Raw genomic sequence first — 19,647 nt, forward strand, 5'->3', positions numbered from 1 at the left:
AAAAAAAAAGGCTGCTGTAAGTCACCTGCTTTCTTCCTTGTGTCTTGATCTGACTATTGTCAAGGAGGAGACAAGCTTCTGAGGCTTAAGTGCTGGAATTCGTCTGTTTCTGCGAGGGTGTTTGTGAAAGCACTCAGGAGGTTAGCTTTCAAAAAGCTTTGCTCGTTAGTAGGATTTGTCTCATTTCAGTTTGATTCCCTCTCAATTGCCCTGCAGTGCTCCTTATCCCTGAAATCTTGTATGCACCTATAGATCTTTGTGGATCCTAATTATTGGTTGGATTGCATGTGTTAAGAAGTGTGATTCCTGTATTTTGTTTCATTCATGGGTGTGTTGCATACCAAGTGCTTGTAGAAATGCCTTGCTGCTAGTGTTGTTTTCTTTTAAAGCTTTAGTGATTCTTGCTGTAATGTCTGGTGGTTTAATTAGTCCTGTCCAGTGCTTGAGGTCGAGATTCAGAGTATTTGTTGTTAATTATATAGAGTTTTTTCCCCTCCTGATTTTAGTTGTTAGTTTTATCTGTTTGAAACCACATTTTGTTACTTGAAGTTATAAGTGTTCTTCATCCATGCTAGTTCTTGCATTGATTTTTGTCTAGTTTCAATTCAATTATTCCTTGAAATGCATTCTTTTGTTAAATTGATGATTGATGCTTGTGTGTTGAGTTAAATCTCTTCTTTAAACATTGCATTTGCTTGGTTCTTAGCGGCCTCTGCATCCTCTTAACAATCAAATCCATTGTTTTATTCAAATTGTTATTTGAATTTATGTTTATCCTTTTTCACACTTCTAAATTCATAGCTCCTGGAACCTTATTCTATTGGAACCTTCAGGAGCTTCTTGAGTCTCCTGCAGAAATGCTCTAAGGTGCTTTGTAATCTGATTTCCAGCTCAGGTCCATTTGAAGGCATGTAATCTTCCCCTTTCTTTGTCATTAGAATCAAATAATTCAAGGGCTTAGCATGCTTTGAGATGTTCTTTTCTTTTGAATTCACTTAACTTCTACTCTTATGAGTTGTCCCATTGATGGCTGATGTTTTTGTTGTTGTTGTCGGTGGTTTTCAACTAGTGCCAGGATATGTTTAAGATGTCTGATGTTTAGAATCTCTTGTTGCAAGCACTTCAGTCTTGCAATTCCATGTGAGCGTCTATGCTTTTGTTTTTGGCTTGGTTCTCAGATTTAGCAGTTGCATGGTAGAATATTGTCTTAATTAGTAGCTTCAGCAGTAACCATCCCCCGGTGAGAAGTCCTTGGTGTTTGAAGTGATGAGTATTTTCCTATTAGTCAAAAACCTGTTTAAAGCCTTCGTAAAAGACTAGATACCCATGTGTTGGATGTGTTAGTGGCCTCCTGGTTTTTGCTTCAATTGTTGTAAACTAATATAGAAAGCTGCATTCCTTTGCATCCTATGGAAATAAAGTGTAAGAATTTGATTTTATGCATACCATGCTGATATCTGTTGTGCTTGCAATGGTTGTTTCTTTATTGGAAGAGTGTTGGTGGGTGATGATTTGGCTGTTTTTGAATGCTGATTAGTGGTGGTTTTCTGAAAGCTTGTATAGTAGATATATGATGTCAGTAAGGGCCTGAGAGAAGCAACATGTTGTTTAATTAGACCATCAATTATTTTTGACCGGTTGTGGGTGGTGATTAATTCGAACCCCTGACACCGTGGTCAATGTGTGATTTTGCCATTGATCTTATTCTCAAATTGGTTACAATATTGTTTCACTACCCTGATGGTGTTAAACTTCAGAACATCAGAAGAGGTTCTTTGGCTATTCCAGCCATCTAGTTTTTAAGTCACTGTTTAGTCATGAGCGTATGAGGCTATTATATACTTTAGAATTAGAGTTTAGGTTACTTTCTCACTCCTCTAAATTCTGTTGCCTGTGTTGGAATGTAGGGCATTCCAGTGAAGCCGTCGTGGTTTTGGAGATATTCTTGGATGTTAGTGAGGTAAGTGAATCCACATATAAGTTAATATATTAATTTGTTATGAAATTTCAGCTATTTATTTATTTACATTTATTTATTTATGTATTTATTGATTGATTTTGAAAATAATTGAAATATTTTAAAAAGCGGGATCATGCTATTTTATGTATGCATGTCAGTTTGCACCATTTCTGCTCAAATAAGATCTTGGAAATTTTTGGATTATAATTCATGTCAAATTCTTCGGTTTCAGAATGGAGAAGTTTGCATTGTTAACTCAGTAATTATGGGCGTCTAGTTTGACATTTTGGAACTTTGGCGTCAAAACAAGAAAAAAACAAGAAAAAAACTTATTTTGTATAATTATTCTTAGTCTTCAAATGGACTATGCGCTAACTCTGTCAATGGGATCAATTACTGACCATGTCAGCATGAAACTTCTAAAAAAATATTACTATAGTTTCATACTGGTTTGTTGGTGAAACAATAACGGTCTTTGATATACTCTGGCCCGAGTTATCGGGAGTAAATAAATGAACTTTTGTATTTTGGCTTAGGCCATCGAGAGTAAATTAATAACCTCTGATATTTTGGTTTGAGCGCTATTAAGGTTAAATAAATAGATATAGTAAAAGCTTGGAAGATAGGATCTATGATATTTTACTGTATATGTTATGTTCATGCTATATTTTATTTTGATGCACTGAAGTATGGATTTTTGGTTATTTCTTGATTCTTGAAACTGAGTTTTTTAAACTGTTGTACGATTTTAATTATTATTTTTAAGTGGATTTCTTACTCCTTTCTAGGCTGCCAAGCTCATAATCCTGTATATGACTTTTTTCAGATCAAGATCAAGATGGACTGGTGGGTGACTTAGCGGTGATTATCGAGTAGCAAGCGTATTTTCAGGCTGGAATAAGTTACTTGAAAGTTTTTTTTTTTTTGGAAACCTTTTATATTCCGAAATTTGTCGTACTTTTATATTTGAAATTTGTGGTTTTATTAGATTGTTTAATCCGCTATGAGACTGATTTTGAGAGGGCCTAACCGGGCTGGATTTGGTGCATGACATTATAATTTCTGTGTTAGTATTTGAAATTGTTGTATTGAGTACTATTTTGGTGCTGCTTACCAAATGGTTATTTTGGTGCTTATTTCATATTTGAATGATATATCATCACCCTTGATGCTAGAAAGAATATTCTCCTTTTAAAGTGTTATGTTGTGTGTTTTCATTTGTTTTATGTATTTATTTTGAATTGTTTGTTCACTTCGCAGCTGAACACCTTGACTGTAATTATTTGCAATATGTAGTTTTTCTGCTGGAGAATCCCAGGTACATCAACATATTGTTTGTTAAGGTATATTATTTATCTGAATTTTTGAAGTCCATCAAATTTAAATTAAAAATAATTAAATAAGATGTTATTTTTATTTATTATTTAATTTTCAAAATTTCTTATCTGGAACTGAAATGGATGCTGTGATAAAACAAAGAGTACAAAATTTTTTCCTGAGCTGGATGTGGACCCTTGTGTTTGGATGGTACTGTACATATGTAGCACTGCATGAGTTTTGATTTTTGTTTGTTTTTTTTTCAAGGAGAAATTTCATACTTCCATACAAATATTCTAAAATAATTATTAAAATTTTGTTTTAGCCAACAAACCCCACTCCTTTGTCTCCTTAATACAATTTCACATTCATGTACTAGACAAGATAAAATATATATATATATATATATATAACTTAAACAATAACATCAAACACATTACAAACAACCACAACATTTTAAAAATAAAATAAAACATACACATCTCTACAAACACAAAAAGGATAGCTACACCCTCTAAGGACTATAGCATAAAAACTCATCAAATATCAAGGACTAGCAATAAATTTTCCCCTCCACAATCCACTATAAAAGTAAAACATAGACTCTCATTAATCCCTCATCAAACATCAATTCAATGGCATCTCATTCCATCCTCCTCATAACACTACTACCACTAGTAGTTACATTAACACTAGCAAACTTAGTCTATTTATGTCAATCAATGGATCCGGACCCAATTGAAGATTTTTGCATAGCTGACCTAACCAAGATTGGTGACACGTTGAGCTCTAATTATGGTTTTCCATGCAAACCCTTATCTCAAGTAACGTCAGAAGACTTTGTTTTCTCTGGCCTCACTAAACCAGGCAACACCAGCAACCTTTTTGGCTCCGTTGTTACTTCTGGCAATGTTGATGTTTTTTTCCAGCTGTCAATACACTTGGTCTCTCTGCCAACAGGGTTGATTTTGCTCCCGGCGGTGTTCTTCCGCCGCACAGTCACCCTCGTGCCACCGAACTCATTACTATCATTCACGGTATATATATATATATATATATATATATATTTGTTTGAATTTGTTGTTCGAAAATAAATGTTTTTTATTTATTATTATAATTTAATTTGGATTAATAATAAATATTAATTAATATTAAAAATTTTAAAATTTTTAATATAGTTTCGTTTAATAAACAAACTTCTAAATTACATAAAATTATTCATTTTTATCCTTTCCTGTTATATAGCATGATTTACTATATATATCATTCATGAAAGTATCGATCGATCACATTAAATAAAGTACAATTTAGATATAATTCAAAAATAAATAACAATTTTTTTTTATTAAATATACAAATTTATATACTTCTTTTTTTCTATTAACTTGAAACTCTTTTAGATTAAATCAGACTCATATGACACCAATATAATATTATTAATTACTCTATATTTGTTTTATCAGGTAAGTTGTTAATCGGAATAATAACTAGTAATAACCAAGTGTTTTCGAGAGTGGTAGAGAAGGGAGAAGTTTTCGTCGTACCGAGAGGGCTTTTACACTTCCAATACAATGTCGGAAAAAACAAAGCTCGAACTTATACGGTGTTTAATAGCCAGAAACCCGGTGTAATTAACAGTCCGATTGCACTCTTTGCATCGCTTCCTCTCATTCCTGATGAAGTTCTTGTCAAGTCCTACATGCTTGATACAAACCTTGTGCAAGTGATCAGAGACAAGTTTGCCCCTGCTAGACAGCCACTAAAGTGAGGACTTTTTCGATTATTTGGGAGAATGCAAAGGTTATTTTGGGACATTCAATTTGTGTTTTATTTTCATGTGGTTTGGTTTCCTATGTTATTTTTTATTTTATTTTTTTGTGACTATAGAGTTTTTAATTTGTATTGATGCTCTGATGTTCCGTTGTGATTCTTGTGAATGTTATATTATGCTTGTCATTATTTTGGTGATTATAAACTAAAATAGGTCAATTGTAGTAAGTTTTTTAATTTTTTTTAATAGCCAAAATATGTTTCAACACATATAAAATTATTAATATGATAGTATTTTATTTCATTCAAAACTCAATTCTAAAAGTACTCCTATTTTAACCTGGTGTTTCTTCAGTTGTTGTCAATGGTGAAAAAACTTTATTTTGATTAAATAAGTAGGTAGATAACTGTGCTCCAAAAAATCTATGACCAAATCTTTTCATTGCCTTGAATAGGCAGTTTGGTACAATCAAAGATCTCATCCATCTCACTCAAGAGTCCTGGTTCAAATTTGACCATGATGTGTTAGCAGAGCGGGTTACAAATCTTGGACTTGTGGTTCACGGAGCTGTAGACACCAAGAAGTGGTCTCTTACTTCAAACGGAATCTTTTCTGTCAAGTCTCTTTACAGTTTTCTCATTCATGGTGACGTCACCTGTGGAATCACCAACTTAATTTGGAACTCCCCGTACCCAAAGAAAATCATTTTGTTTAACTGGCTCGTGTGGGATAATAGCATTCTTACTCTGAGCAACCTCGCTGCTAGAGGTTGCAATAAACTTCCAACAACTACTTGTGTGTTGTGCAATGCGGATATTGAAACTGTGGACCATTTGTTCCTCTTGTGTCCTTTTATTATTAGATTGTGGTCTTTCCTTGCAGCTCGCTTTCGTTTTCCACTCCATCCTCGCTCAGTTAAAGAATTGTGGGGGAGTTGGCGAGCTCTTATTCCAAAACCCTTCAAAGATGCCGTGGACCTTGTTATGAGATCATTATTGTGGAATGTTTGGCTTGAGAGAAATGTTTGAATTTTTAACAACGCTTATTCTGTACATCGGTTTGTGATGTTGAAAGTTATTTATATGTTCTTGTCTTGGATAATTGTAGTGCCAGATGACAAAAAAGCAAAATTAGAAAGGTCTATGTCTGCGGGCAAGTGTAGTCTGGAGTTCCTTGGTGGTCAGACAGGGGTTGACATTGTTTTGACAGAGTAGTTCCTCTTGACAGTGTGGTCTCCAGTTGCTCTTTTTGGGTTTGAGTGACATGTTTTTTCGTGTTGTTTGCTTTTGGTCTTTTGTTTGTTTGTTTCTGTTGACTCTCGTGTACTTTTTAGTTGCTCTCTCGCCACTTCTTGTAGTGTTTTGTTTTTCTGCTTTATTTAATACATGTGGTTAATCCACTTTCATAAAAAAATAAAATAAAAATAAAATAAAAATAATCTTCTTCATCTTCATCTGGCTTTATTATCAGATAAAAATTATTTCCTCTTAAAATAACAGATATAATGCATTCAGAGGACATTTAATGTATAATTTTAAACAAAATATTTTTTTTTATTATAAAAATAAATAAACTATTATTTTATAAAAAATAGAAAGGTACATTAGAAGATAACTAAAAAAACAGGGAACATGCAAGAAGAAAGGATACTATATTTACTAGAACTAGTGGATTATGCTTTAGTAACAGTAAAGGAAACATCATAAAAAAGCACATATAAGAACATATGACACCTTGGAGACTAACAAAGGAGATGCATCCTTCCAAGTGGCACAACAGGGCGGGTGCTAGATGAGAGATTAACCGGCATCTAAAAAGTATTTTTATAGCATATTAATCACATCTTCATATCTTAATTAAACAAAAAATAAAACATAAATCAAAATAAACTAATTTATCACAATAAAACACCAGGGTTTTCATGTTAGCTTAAATCCCACTAATATAGAGCTACAACAATCAAATAAATCCACTACTATTCAAATCATCAATGATTTTTGATGAAAAAGTGGATGAAACCACTCGATTTATTGAGGAAAAGAAAACAGTACATGGATAAAATTCTCTCACCAGAAGTGAAGGAGAAAAGTACAATAAAGCAAATAAAAAAAAATAACAGGAGGTAAAAGCATGTTCAGGCGGAAGACACCGTCTGGCATCTCAGGCCTGGCCAGAAGATCTGGTGGTGCAACAGCTCTAATGGGTGGTCGTGATCGAGATCGCCGGGAGGATTTGATGCGCTTGCGCTGAGGAAGTCAAGGGAGCGCTTGATTTTCTGTGATGCTTCATTGAGTGTTTGTTGATGTCTATCCGCTGCTGTTGGGAACCATGAAAGAAGCATATTAGCAGTTTTAAAAATTATGTTTAAATGTGGTAAATCAGTATGTTGAAAGATACTAGAGTTCCTTTCAAGCCAAATATTCCATAAAATTGCACGAGAAATGAGGTCCCAGAGTGGTCGGAGTCGAGGTGCAAGGGACAGAATCCAGGAGGTCCACAATATCGGGATGGATTGTGGAAGAGAAGATGAATCCAAGGATTGAGTAAAGAATGCCCAGATGCGTTTGGAGAATTCGCAATCGATGAAAAGATGTTGAATGTTCTCGGTACCGTTGTGACAGAGGACACAGGTGTCAGTGGAATTTTGGAAATTACAACCTTTCTTGAATAAGCTAGAGAGAGTGAGGATCTTGTCTTCTCCAGCTAGCCAGCAGAACATAGTGATTTTGCTAGGGTTACGACTCTTCCAAAAAAGGGGGTACAGTGGGTTGCGGGTTCCACCATCAATAAGATATTTATAGAAGGATTTAACTGTGAAAGTGCCACTTTTTTCAAGGTTCCAATTAAGAGAGTCATTCTGAGTGTGAGAACATTCAGGGATAATATCAAGAAGGGGAGATAGCGTGTCTTGTGTGGCCGTATGAAATAAGTGATCTGTGTTATTAATAAATTGTGAGAATTGCCTGATTGTTATCCAAGAAGCTTTACAATCATTGAAAAGGTTAGGCCATTGGTTTCTTAGTAGGATTCCTGCGTGCCAGCGGTCAAACCAAAGAAAGGTATTGGAGCCACTATTGATCTTTTTAGGAATACAAGATCGGAAGGAGGGAAGAGTAGAAGTCACACCCGCCCAGAAAAAAGATTTATTTCTGGGTGGGTTGTGGAAAAGGATTCCGTTTATATCTCTGATAGAGTAATTGGCATGAATAATTTTGGCCCAACCACAATTTGGGTTGCAAGAAAGTTTCCACCACCATTTTCCAAGTAAAGCATTGTTGAAGGTCTGAAGGTCAAGAATACCCCAACCGCCCATATCTCTCGGTCTAGTAATCCTATTCCAGCCAATTAATCTGATTCCTTTGGGGCCCAAGTCAGGGCCTTTCCAGAGAAAATCTCTCCGAATTTTGTCAATTTCCTTGATCACCCATGCAGGAAACTTGAAAACCAACATCCAGTATACAGACATAGAGGAAAGGACAGAATTTACAAGAGTTAAACGTCCACCAAGAGATAAATAGTTTGCTTTCCAGGAAGTAAGCCTCGAGCGAACCATGCCAGTAATAATAGCCCAGTCATTCCGTCTAGGTCGTCGACCAGAGAGAGGAATACCTAAGTAAGTGATTGGAAGGCTATTACGGGAACAGTTAAGGATTCTAGCAGAGGAGTGATGGGGTTGGAAGCCGTAGTTAGAGGAAAAGAGGCAGCTTTTAGAGTAATTAATTGTCAATCCAGAAGACCCCTCATAAAGATACAATATAAGTTTGATGATTTTTAGGTCTTCATGTCCTCTAGTAGAAAAGATTAGGAGGTCATCAGCATATTGGAAGTGACAAATGCTATCAGCATGATTCAGAGGAACCCCAATCAAGACTTTGGATTTGAGCGCATGAAAGAACATAGCGCTCAAAACATCAGTGACCAGGGCAAAGAGTAAAGGAGAAAGGGGATCACCTTGCCTTAGACCTCTTTTACAACGAATGTAACCCTGGGTAGTTCCATTGATAATGAATTTAGCCTTTGCAGTGCTAAGAATGGAGTTGACCCAAGAGAGCCATTTAGGTCCAAAGCCTCTTGCGGCTAGAATATCAAGTAGGAAGTTCCAGTCTACTGAATCAAAAGCTTTTGCGAAATCAACTTTAAAAATGTGACCAAGGTGTTTTCTTTTTTGGAGATTGAAAATGACTTCTTGAGCGCCAACAATATTGTCCGTAATACATCTGCCCTTGATGAAACCAGATTGTGCATCATCAACTAATAAATTGATTACTGTACTAAGACGATTAGCAAGTATTTTGGAGATGATTTTACATGTGAAATTGATAAGGCTGATGGGACGGTAATCCGCAACAATGGCAGGTGAATTAATTTTAGCAATAAGAGCGATATGAATCCAGTTAATACGCTCAAGATTAATGGTACCCTCGTAGAAGTCTTCGCAAAGTTTGACAATTGAGGGTTGGAGTAGGGTCCAGTGTTTTTGAAAGAAGATCATGGGAAAGCCATCTGGACCTGGTGATTTGTTGGGGTTGAGACCAAAAATTGCAAGTTTAATTTCTTAAGGAGTGAAAGGAATTTCAAGCTGTGAGAGATCGATTCTTCCCTTATGATTAAAAAGGAAGTTCCAGTCAAGGAGGAATCTGTTTGGTAAAGAGGTGCCAAAGGCTGAGCGGTAGTGGTTTGTGAAGATTCTACCGATATGCTCGTTGCCAGTTATCCAATGATCATCCTGAAGAATGCGAGGGATAAGATTTCTATTTCTCCTTCCGTTAGCGACGTGGTGAAAGAATTTTGTATTAGAGTCCCCTTCTCTAAGCCAAGTAATTCTAGAGCGTTGGTTCCAGTAAATTTCTTCCTGATTTAAAATGGTGTAGAGTTCAGATCGGATTTGAGAAAGACGGTTAGACTCATCCTCAGATAATGGTCTGGTTTCTCCGATAATGTCAATGGAATGTAATTCAGACAGGAGATTACATTTTAGAATCTTGGAAGCACAAAAGGTGTTTTTGGACCAGGTGCGGAGATTGGATTTTAAGTGAGCAAGTTTTTTGGATAAGATAAACGCTCCGCAGCCAACAGGATTAAGTTCTGACCACCAATCTTGAACAAGAATTGTGATATCAGGATTGGTATACCAGAATTTTTCAAATTTGAATAGTCGGGATCGCTTAAAGTGTGTTCCAAAATTGAGGCAGATGGGAGAATGATCTGAACCAAATCTGGGGAGATCAAATTGGGTAGATCTGGGATATAAGGAATCCCAATCGTGAGAATAAAGAAATCTGTCGAGGCGGACCCAAATAGGATTAGATTGTCCATTAGTCCAAGTGAATTTTCTCCCACTAATAGGGGGATCGATGAGATCAAGCTCACTTAGGAGGTTCTGGGAAGTGATGATATCTCTAGGATTAGAGATGTCGTTATTTTTTGTCTTCAAGGGAAAAGACCGTATTGAAGTCGCCACAGACGATCCAGGGAGTTGATATAAGGTTTCTTAAAGTTTGGAGTTCATTCCAGAAATCAGATCTAATGGTTCTGGAGTTAGGCCCATAGACGCTAAAGCAGGTCCAGGTGAAGTTATCGGAACGATTTGTGAATCTGATGGTAATAGAAAAGGATCCCTTATGAAATAGGTTACCAATAAGAAGCGAGCTATTCCAGGCGAGGATAATTCCTCCTGCAGTGCCTTGGGCCAGGATGAATTCAAAAGAGTCGATACGTTTACCTCCAATTAATCTCCAGAGGGAGCTATGAATATTTTGGAGTTTAGATTCTTTGAAGCAAATAATGTCTGCTTTGGAATTTAAAATTACTTCTTTCACTAAGTGGCATTTAGAGGGTCTGCCTAGACCTCTGACATTCCAATTTAAAATAATCATAAAGACAGATAAAGTCTAAGTAGGTCTCGAATGGGACCCAAGGTATACCGGGGATTTGGAGTTTCTATCGTCTTCGAGAGATCTTATTTTGTCTAGGCATTTGTTTTTATGACTAGGGGAGCCTAGAAATTTAATGCCACAAGAATTACTGTAATTAAGAATTTGAGCATCAGTCCAAGAAGAAAAACTCGAATTAAGAAGGAGGCGTACCTTCTTGTGGGTCTTCGAGGGATTTTTTTGGAAGATCGGGGAGTACGAACCTAGCTTCTTCATTCCATCGTCCCCGATGGTTTCTTGGGTCTGCCACTTCTTCTGAGTTGTTTAGAGTCTAGGTGAGGATGTTTTTGGAGCATCTTCCTTGGATCTGGCGATATCCAGTGCAGGGGACATTTTGGAGATCGTTGTCTTCCTGTACAATGCAGTTTTCATTAGGAAGTAGATCCTCATCATCCATGTCATGATCAAGAATATTCTCATCATCTCCCCAGTCAAGGAGTTCTTCATCAGAGGGAATTTCCATTGGTGAGTTCATGGGTGTGGGATCTTGTTCATAGAATTTATCTGAATTGATACTTGGTACCAAGGTCTCCATAAATGAAAATCAATTTATAGCCATCAGGGATAGGCAAGGTTGGAGGGAGATCTTGCAGATGAATAGGATTACTTTCCTGCAATTTGGAGCCCAGAGAAGATCCCTGTCCAAGATTTGTAATAGGTAATGTATTGTGAGTTTCACTAGGCAAAGATGCCTTAACAATTGTGGTTTTAATTAAATTGGGATGATGCTTATCTTGATGAATAAAGTCTGCATCAAATGAATGATCCGAAGTGATCTTATCACGAGGCAAAGCAATTTTTAAAGGTGGAAGAGTGTTGAGATCAGGAGTGATCGAATCTCGAGGTATCTTCTCAATTGGTGGGGAGGGATCTTGATCAGAGGGCTGATCACGATGAGGATGCTTCTCAGCGGAGATATCATCTCGAGGTCTCTCAGCATCTAAAGAATGATGCTCACGAGTTTTACAGGATTTCCGGGAAGGCATATCACGAGGCGGTTGAGACGAATGCAAAGTTCCAAACCGGATGATAGAGCCTCATCACGAGGCATTTGGACGGCCGTTGTTGGCCTCTCCATCACGTCTCCACTGCATGGCGACAGTGAATCGTGTCCCTCGGCTTATTCACGAGGGACAGACGGGATCTCGGGAATTCCGGTGGCCAACCGGTCATCGGGAGGAGGGGAAATTTCTCCCTGAGATCCGCAAGCAATGTTCCCTATCGATTGGCCAAGGCTGGAGCAATGCTCAACGGCCTTGCTTGGGGGAATATCGATGGGAGGAGGTACGATGGGAGCTTTGCCCTTATCGGATTTAGGGATATACACGACGTTGTTGGGTGGCGGTACCGAGCGAAGATGGGTCGGAGGGTGAGTCGATTGGCCTTGAATTATCTTGGATCGGAGAGTGTGGACTCCATCGTCTTCGAGCTTAACTAAGAAGCTTCTGATGCCGACGTCCACCGTGATCTCCAACGGGAAGGAGATCGATGGTTTAAGCCTGACGAGAGTTCGCAGATGCTCTAGCGTCACGTGTTCCTTCTTCTGGACGTAAATCAAATCGCCGATCGGCCGGAGTATATCGACTATAGAGTCCCAGTTCCAGCAGTGAAGCGGGAGGTTGGAGATCCTGATCCAGTTATAATTGCCGGCGGCCACCGCGTGAGATCCAAACTCGGCGGTCCAGTGGGAGAGAGAGATGCAACAAGGTCCATAGATTGAGTTGAGAGTTAAAGGGCTCCTCTTCACAGCTATTGCTGCTTCTCTGGCGGAGGACATCATGAGGATGAAGTCGTTGTTGAATGGGGTGATGTGTTCACAGAGGTTAGAGTTGAGGTACTGAGGAAGGTAATCATGAAGTGAACGAACACTTGCATTGCCTGAGATTACCCTAATTATCACCATCTTCTTGAGCTCATCTTTCGATTTTAATATTGCCTCAGATATAGGCAAGGAGACGCGAATAGAGGATTTGTTGGTTTTCACAGGGATATGGAGGAGTGGTTTGAGTTCAGTTGTGGAACCCTGAGCTTTGGGGTTAGAGGATGAGGTTTCCTGCGAGTAGATCTTAGAGCGAACTCTGGCTTTTTTAAAATTTGGACGAAGGGGAGGGGAACGGTGGGGGCATCGGATGGCGAGGTGTCCAACACCGGAATAGCGTTTACAGGTGAGCTGGTGTCGGCACTCCTCAACCTTGTGTCCGGTTCTCAAACATTTTGAGCAGATTTCGGCGGAGTCCGGCGAGTGTCTCCTCTTAGAAGAAGCAGGGAAGGAGGAGGGTAAAAGTTCAGAGGGAGGAGGTGTGCGAGCAACGTCTGCGTACGTTGTACCCTCTCTCACCGGAGAGGTCTTGAGGTGTTGATGGACATGTAGATTATGGCTGCGCTGAGGAGCAAGGAAACTTTGTTGAGGGTTGGGTTGAAAGGCTTGAGAGGTGTTAGAGCTAATATTCCTACGAGATCTGCCGGAATAACCCCCGTGAGATCCACCACGAGGATGACGGGAGCTATGAGAGTCAGCATGATGGCCGGCAAAGTTCTCCCGGGAGCTACTGAGAAATCTCATGGCAGGGATCACTGTTCACGCTCATCTAAGGCATGTTTTATTGTATTAATTTTATCATCAATGATTCACCAAAATTTTTATTTTTATGCCAAAATTTTAATCATATTTTCAATATTTAGGATAAAAATAAATATTAAAAAAAAAGAAGGTCAAGGTATAGTGATCAATTGAATGTTTTAAATAAAACAATTAGGTAAGAGAAAGGAATGAAAAAAATTTATTTTACACCTGTATGTATCTAATAATACATAAATTAAAACAATATGAGAATAAATTTATTTATTGGTGATGGTCTCTTCTACTAATCCAAAGTGACCGTGAATTTGAAAAAAATAAAAAATAAATATAAAAATTAGAAGATGTTATTTTTATTTGGATTTGGATCTGGATCAAATTAATTTGAGGCTCAGATGACGATTGCCTTTTCATTCAATGATTTTTTTTTAAATATATATATTTCTTCACCTTTTTCACATACACCCTTCAATTTTATCATGATTTCCTTGAAGTTTTTGACTTGAATTGTCATGATATAACAGCGAGAAAAAAATTTTTTTAAAAACTTTTTTTTTTTTAAACTTCTATATAAATATTTTTTACTTCCAAAATTATAATAGTAAATTAATAGCGAATACATATATTTTTATTGCTCATATATATATATATATAACATATCTTTCTAAATGTTGTTATGAGTTTAATGTTGGTGTCATACCTTTGGAGTGTATATATATGTTTACAAAAACTATATTCTCCTTTTGCCTTTAAATTGTTTAGGTATTTGGATTTAGTACATTTTTCTACTAATTGTTCTGTTAGTTTTATATTAAAACCGTCCATTGATTTAAAAAAAATTGCGATATTTTGGAAGTTAAACACATATTTAGAGGCATTTACATAAATATACAAAATGCATCATTAACTCATGAATAAACATTTAATTTTAGACTTTCAAGATAAAAATTAGAGGATGACAAAATGGTTACTGACATGATTACACTACACGACAAGGTTTTAAGCATGTATCGGTTTAATATAAATAGGGGTTCATGTCATAAAGGGGCCGACACAATTAAGACATGTTTAAATTAAATATTTTTGTGTTATAATTATGTTAATATATGTAAGACATTATTAACACGAATATAAAATAAAAAAAGTAATTATAGCAAATACATATTGGATTTTAGATATTTAAATATTTATATATACTGGGTTTAATTACCTAAGTATTGATATATATATTTGTTGGATTTTAAAATGAAATTTTTTAAATTTAATTTAAATATGTTGTCCTTGTTGATTCATAGATTTTGTATAAAAACAGGTTAAATAGATTGTGTCGTGTTACACAACCTAATTATTAGAGTGCTAAGTGTATCATATTATATTACACGATTCAATTACAAATAGGTTAAGTGAGTCGTATCGTATTACAATATATGGTCATGTATATGTTGAAGAAATCAATATATCTTCTTATCTAGATGAATTGCCACCCTGACCGAAATTGACATATCTTTGTTATGATTTCGAATTTTTGATAAATTGGAGGAAGTAGTTCATAATTACCAATCTTTTTAGGGCCTCATTGTAAATAACAATAATTAATAAAATAAATAATTAAACAATATATCTTCTCTACACGCAACTTTTCTCTCCCACTCGCTCTCGCTCTTTCTCGGCCTTTTGGATCCTCGTGAGCAAACGGTGAAATTCAACTCCTGAGCATTTGCAAGTTGCGTTGATCGGTGAGTCTTCTCCCTCTTTGCTCAATCTCTTCCAACTTTGTGTTTTATCTTTCGTTGTACCAGATCTGTACTGTTTTTTTTTCCTCTTTATTTTATATCTGAATTTGTCTGTAGTGATTCATCAATCCTGTGTTTTTTACGTATTTCATCAATTTTTTGTCTTAATTTTGGTACGTAAGTGTTTGATTTTGCTTAAAGTTATCATTTTGTTGAAATCCTGAGGAGTTTTTCTTTTCATTATGATCTGAAAGCACTTGTCTGAGTTTCTGGAAAAACCTCATTTTTACCTTTACTCCCACTTGTGGTAGTTGGAAATGTCTATTTTTTTCCCCATAAATTGTCTATTTTGTTGAAATCTTGAGGTTTTTTTAATGATTTGAGAGCAATGTTCTGTATATCCTTATCTGCTGTGTTCCTGGAAGTTATCCTCATATATTGATGATCTTGTGATATTGTCTTTGCTTGTTGAAGATTAAATTTTTGCATCTTGTTTTATATCAATGATACAGATGATTGTTTGTAGTTTGTTCTTGTAGATCTTCACTTTTCGTTGGAATTTATTGAGTCTTTGAATCTGAAATTGTACATAATCTTTTATGTTTTAAAATTCATGGATATACATAATGTCACTGATTGTGATTTTAAGTACAAAGATCTGCACTGCTCTTTGGATTTTATTGTGTGTTTTGAATCTGGTCGCTGTGTTTTAAGAATCATGGATATTGTTTTTTATTTTAATGTCATAGATTGTGATTTTTAGTTACAAAGGTCTTCACTCCTCAATGGAATATTCTGTCGATATCTTCTCTTGTGTGGCTTAGTGACTTTCCATAATATTTCAGGCTGTGTTGTGAATGAACAAAATTTAGAAGGAAGAAAGCTAATTGCTAGCTCCTGAGAGAAAGTGGTTTTTTTTTTTTTTTCTTCTGTTGCTTAAATTCCATGGACAACGAAATGAGAACTCGAGGCGAAGACTTATTAAGTGCTGTCGTGCCCTTGATGAAACTTTTGTGCCTCACAGTCATAGGTCTTGTACTTGGCCATCCACGAATCCAAATTGTTCCTCGGGCCACCTTTAGGCTCCTTAGCAAACTTGTCTTTGCTCTTTTCCTCCCTTGCCTCATATTTGTCCAACTTGGCCAATCCATCACCTTCGAAGAAGCCCTTGAATGGTGGTTCATCCCTGTCAATGTGCTTATTAGTACGGCCATTGGCTGCACTCTCGGCTATATTGTTGCTATCGTGTGCCGCCCCCCACCCCAATTCTTCCGTTTCACTGTTATCATGACCGGATTTGGCAACACTGGGAATCTTCCGATCGCCATTGTTGGATCTGTATGTCATAGCCCTGACAATCTTTTCGGTCCTAGTTGTCACCGGAGAGGTGTGGCATATGTTTCTTTCGCCCAATGGGTCGCTGTAATTCTTGTCTACACCTTTGTATACCACATGATGGAGCCTCCAATGGCATACTATGAGATTGTACCTGAGGAAGTTGAGATCCAGGAGGAGCCAGTCACTCCCAGCAATTTCAGTAGGCCTCTCCTTCATGAAGCTGAGTGGCCTGGGATGGCAGACAAGGAAACCGAACATTCCAAGAGACCATTCATTGCCAGAGTCTTTATGAGTATTTCAGGCTCTTCTCAGAACACCTTCCCTGATATTGATTTAACTGAAGAGGGAGGAGCCACCACAAGCTGTCATAGTCCAAAGTCTATTCACTGCTTGGCAGAACCAAAGGTTGTCCGAAGAATGAGAATTGTGGCAGAAGAAACTCCAATCAAACACATTCTTCAGCCCCCGACTCTCGCTTCCTTGCTAGCCATCATTGTCGGCATGGTTCCAATTTTCAGAGATTTCATGTTTGGCAGTGATGCACCACTCGCTGTCTTAACAGACAGTTTAGAGATCTTGGCCGGAGCAGTTGTTCCGTCAGTAATGCTGATTCTTGGAGGGATGCTTGCCGATGGTCCCAATGATTCATCACTCGGCCTTAGAACAATTATTGGGATCACTGTGACTAGGCTTTTGGTGCTACCTCTAGTGGGAATCGGAGTGGTGGCATTGGCTGATAAATTGCATCTATTGGGAGAGGCAGATCAAATGTTTCGGTTTGTACTTTTGTTGCAATACACAATGCCGAGTGCCATTCTATTGGGAGCAATCGCGAGCTTGAGGGGATATGCTGTTCGTGAAGCATCTGCACTCTTGTTCTGGCAGCATATATGTGCAATAATCCCGCTTTCAATTTATGTATTTGTTTACTTCAAGTTGCTCTCTTATGTCTGAAGATAACTCTAGTTTGAGTTTTCGGCCTTTTGGCTTGTATGCCTGTGTTGGCAATTGTGGCATGCTCTTGCTACTACTGTACATTTTTTTTTTTCGCATTATTATTATTATTATTATTATTATTGCGTCGTATTGTCTGTTGTGTACTTGTGAATGCAGATGATCAAATGTAATGAACCCGTATGCAGATTAATGTTCTGAAAAACATGGGTCACTCATGAGTGTGAATAAAGCTGTTTTCTTTTATCTATTTAATTCTTCTTTATCTTAATTGTAGCATTTAATCTTAGCATTGTAATGCTATCAAGTTTCAAGTTTTTTTCTTATATATATATATATAGTACACAAGGATTAAGGATTTGTGCTTTTGAATTTGTTATTCAATTTGTTAATTTTATATTTCTCTGAAACCTTGAATTGGAGATGTTCCTGGCCTATCTTCATTCTTTTGGTGACAACCTTCTTATTCTATAAATTTTCAATATTACATGCTTACTATTGTAAATCTTCTTATACTTTATTTTTAGTTTATTATTATTATTATTATTATTATTATGGGGAAAATCTGCCTCTACTACATATACCGCTTGTTTTATAAGTATTTTAAATATTTTCCGAGGTTCTATAAGCATTTACAATGTTGATCCCAATTGTGTATTAAAAAAAATATATCCAAGTTAGATAGTTGAAGCATTATTTAATTGACGCGCATATAAAATAGCTTGTTTTGCAAGGTTGCATGAGCAAGTGAAATTTTACAACGTGTGATAATGATGCTTTATAGAGAGTTCCTTTAATTCACGGTAATGTTTTTCACAGTATAATTTGTTATGTGGTAATCTGAAAAAATTACTATGTTTGGATTGGTAACAATGATAATATTAGTAATCAGTGATTACCAATATTAGAATATTATCTAAAGAACTTGGTAATCTCATTACCACCAAAATAGGTGACTATGTTGAATTATCAAATAAATAGTAATCTGAAACTTTTTTTGGACAAATATGCCCTTTATTTTAAAAAAACAATTTTTTTAAAAACTATATACTTTTTGTATTGTAATTATTTTTTTCTTATGTAAATTTTTTATTTTATTGTAACTTTTCATTTGCTCAAGAATTTTAGATATAAAGGTATTTTGGAAAAAAAATGTGCAAACATTAATTTTTGATGTTATAATTTAATTATTTTCATCCCACATTTTATTTTACTTTAAATTTAAACTTAATTCTAAATGGAAGATACAAAGGTATTTTGAAAAATTTAGAACATTACAAATTGATTACTATGTAATATGAGTTTCTAACCAAATATAATTATTATAAATTACCACAATATTCCTTGATATATAACATTTCTGATTTCATCACCAAAGTAATCTCATTATGCAGTAATATATTATTACTATGAATCAAACGGTCCTTAAATAAATTTGTTTTTTTTTTGTTTAATAAACACCCCTCCGAAAATTAAAGACTTGAAAGAAGTAAAGGAATTTCACATTTGAAATCATAAAATTTGAAGTTTTAAGTAAGAACTTCAAATAATAACTAAAACATTTCCAAGCATCCCCTTCCTGAAAATACGATTAGATAAGATATGCAGTTAGGGCATGCTTGGGTTGGCTTTTTTAAAGCCCAGAAGCATTTTTTTATAAGTTAAGCACTTCTGGGCTTTGAAATTTATGTTTGTATTAGCTTTTTTGGTAAAAGCGAAGTTTCTGAAAAAGTGTACATGTCTGTTTTTCGAGCTGTCGAGGAGGTGCTTTTCTCAAAAGCACTTTTTAGAAGCTCTTTTATGGATTGTAAGATTACTAAAATACCCATGTCCTTTTATAAAATTTCCCCACCCTTCATAGCCTTGACTTCTCCAATGTACTTATAATTAATATAATAATAATTGTAATTATAATTAATATCATAATGTATTAATTTATTATTATTATTATTATTATTAGTGCTTTCGTTATAATTAATACCAATGTCTAATAGTAACTTAATGAAAACTCAATGAATGTTTATTTTAGTAATTTACCACCTTTAAAAGCCCTTTTAAAAATC

General features: G+C 35.9%; 1 protein-coding gene across 1 annotated transcript; it reads left to right on the forward strand.

Annotated features, from left to right (window-relative positions):
* Positions 1 to 15,169: 15,169 nt before the first annotated feature.
* On the forward strand, positions 15,170 to 17,832 carry LOC120259114 (protein PIN-LIKES 2). Its single transcript, XM_039266648.1, has 2 exons — positions 15,170 to 15,295; positions 16,138 to 17,832. The coding sequence occupies exon 2, from the start codon at positions 16,238 to 16,240 to the stop codon at positions 17,582 to 17,584; it is 1,347 nt and encodes a 448-aa protein (XP_039122582.1). The 5' UTR covers positions 15,170 to 15,295; positions 16,138 to 16,237; the 3' UTR covers positions 17,585 to 17,832.
* Positions 17,833 to 19,647: the final 1,815 nt, after the last annotated feature.

The sequence above is a fragment of the Dioscorea cayenensis genome, chromosome 4, assembly GCF_009730915.1.
Source record: "Dioscorea cayenensis subsp. rotundata cultivar TDr96_F1 chromosome 4, TDr96_F1_v2_PseudoChromosome.rev07_lg8_w22 25.fasta, whole genome shotgun sequence".
Taxonomy (NCBI): domain Eukaryota; kingdom Viridiplantae; phylum Streptophyta; class Magnoliopsida; order Dioscoreales; family Dioscoreaceae; genus Dioscorea; species Dioscorea cayenensis.

Excerpts from the sequence above, each read along its gene's own strand:
- LOC120259114 (XM_039266648.1), top strand. The coding sequence starts at position 16,238 with ATGGACAACGAAATGAGAACTCGAGGCGAAGACTTATTAAGTGCTGTC.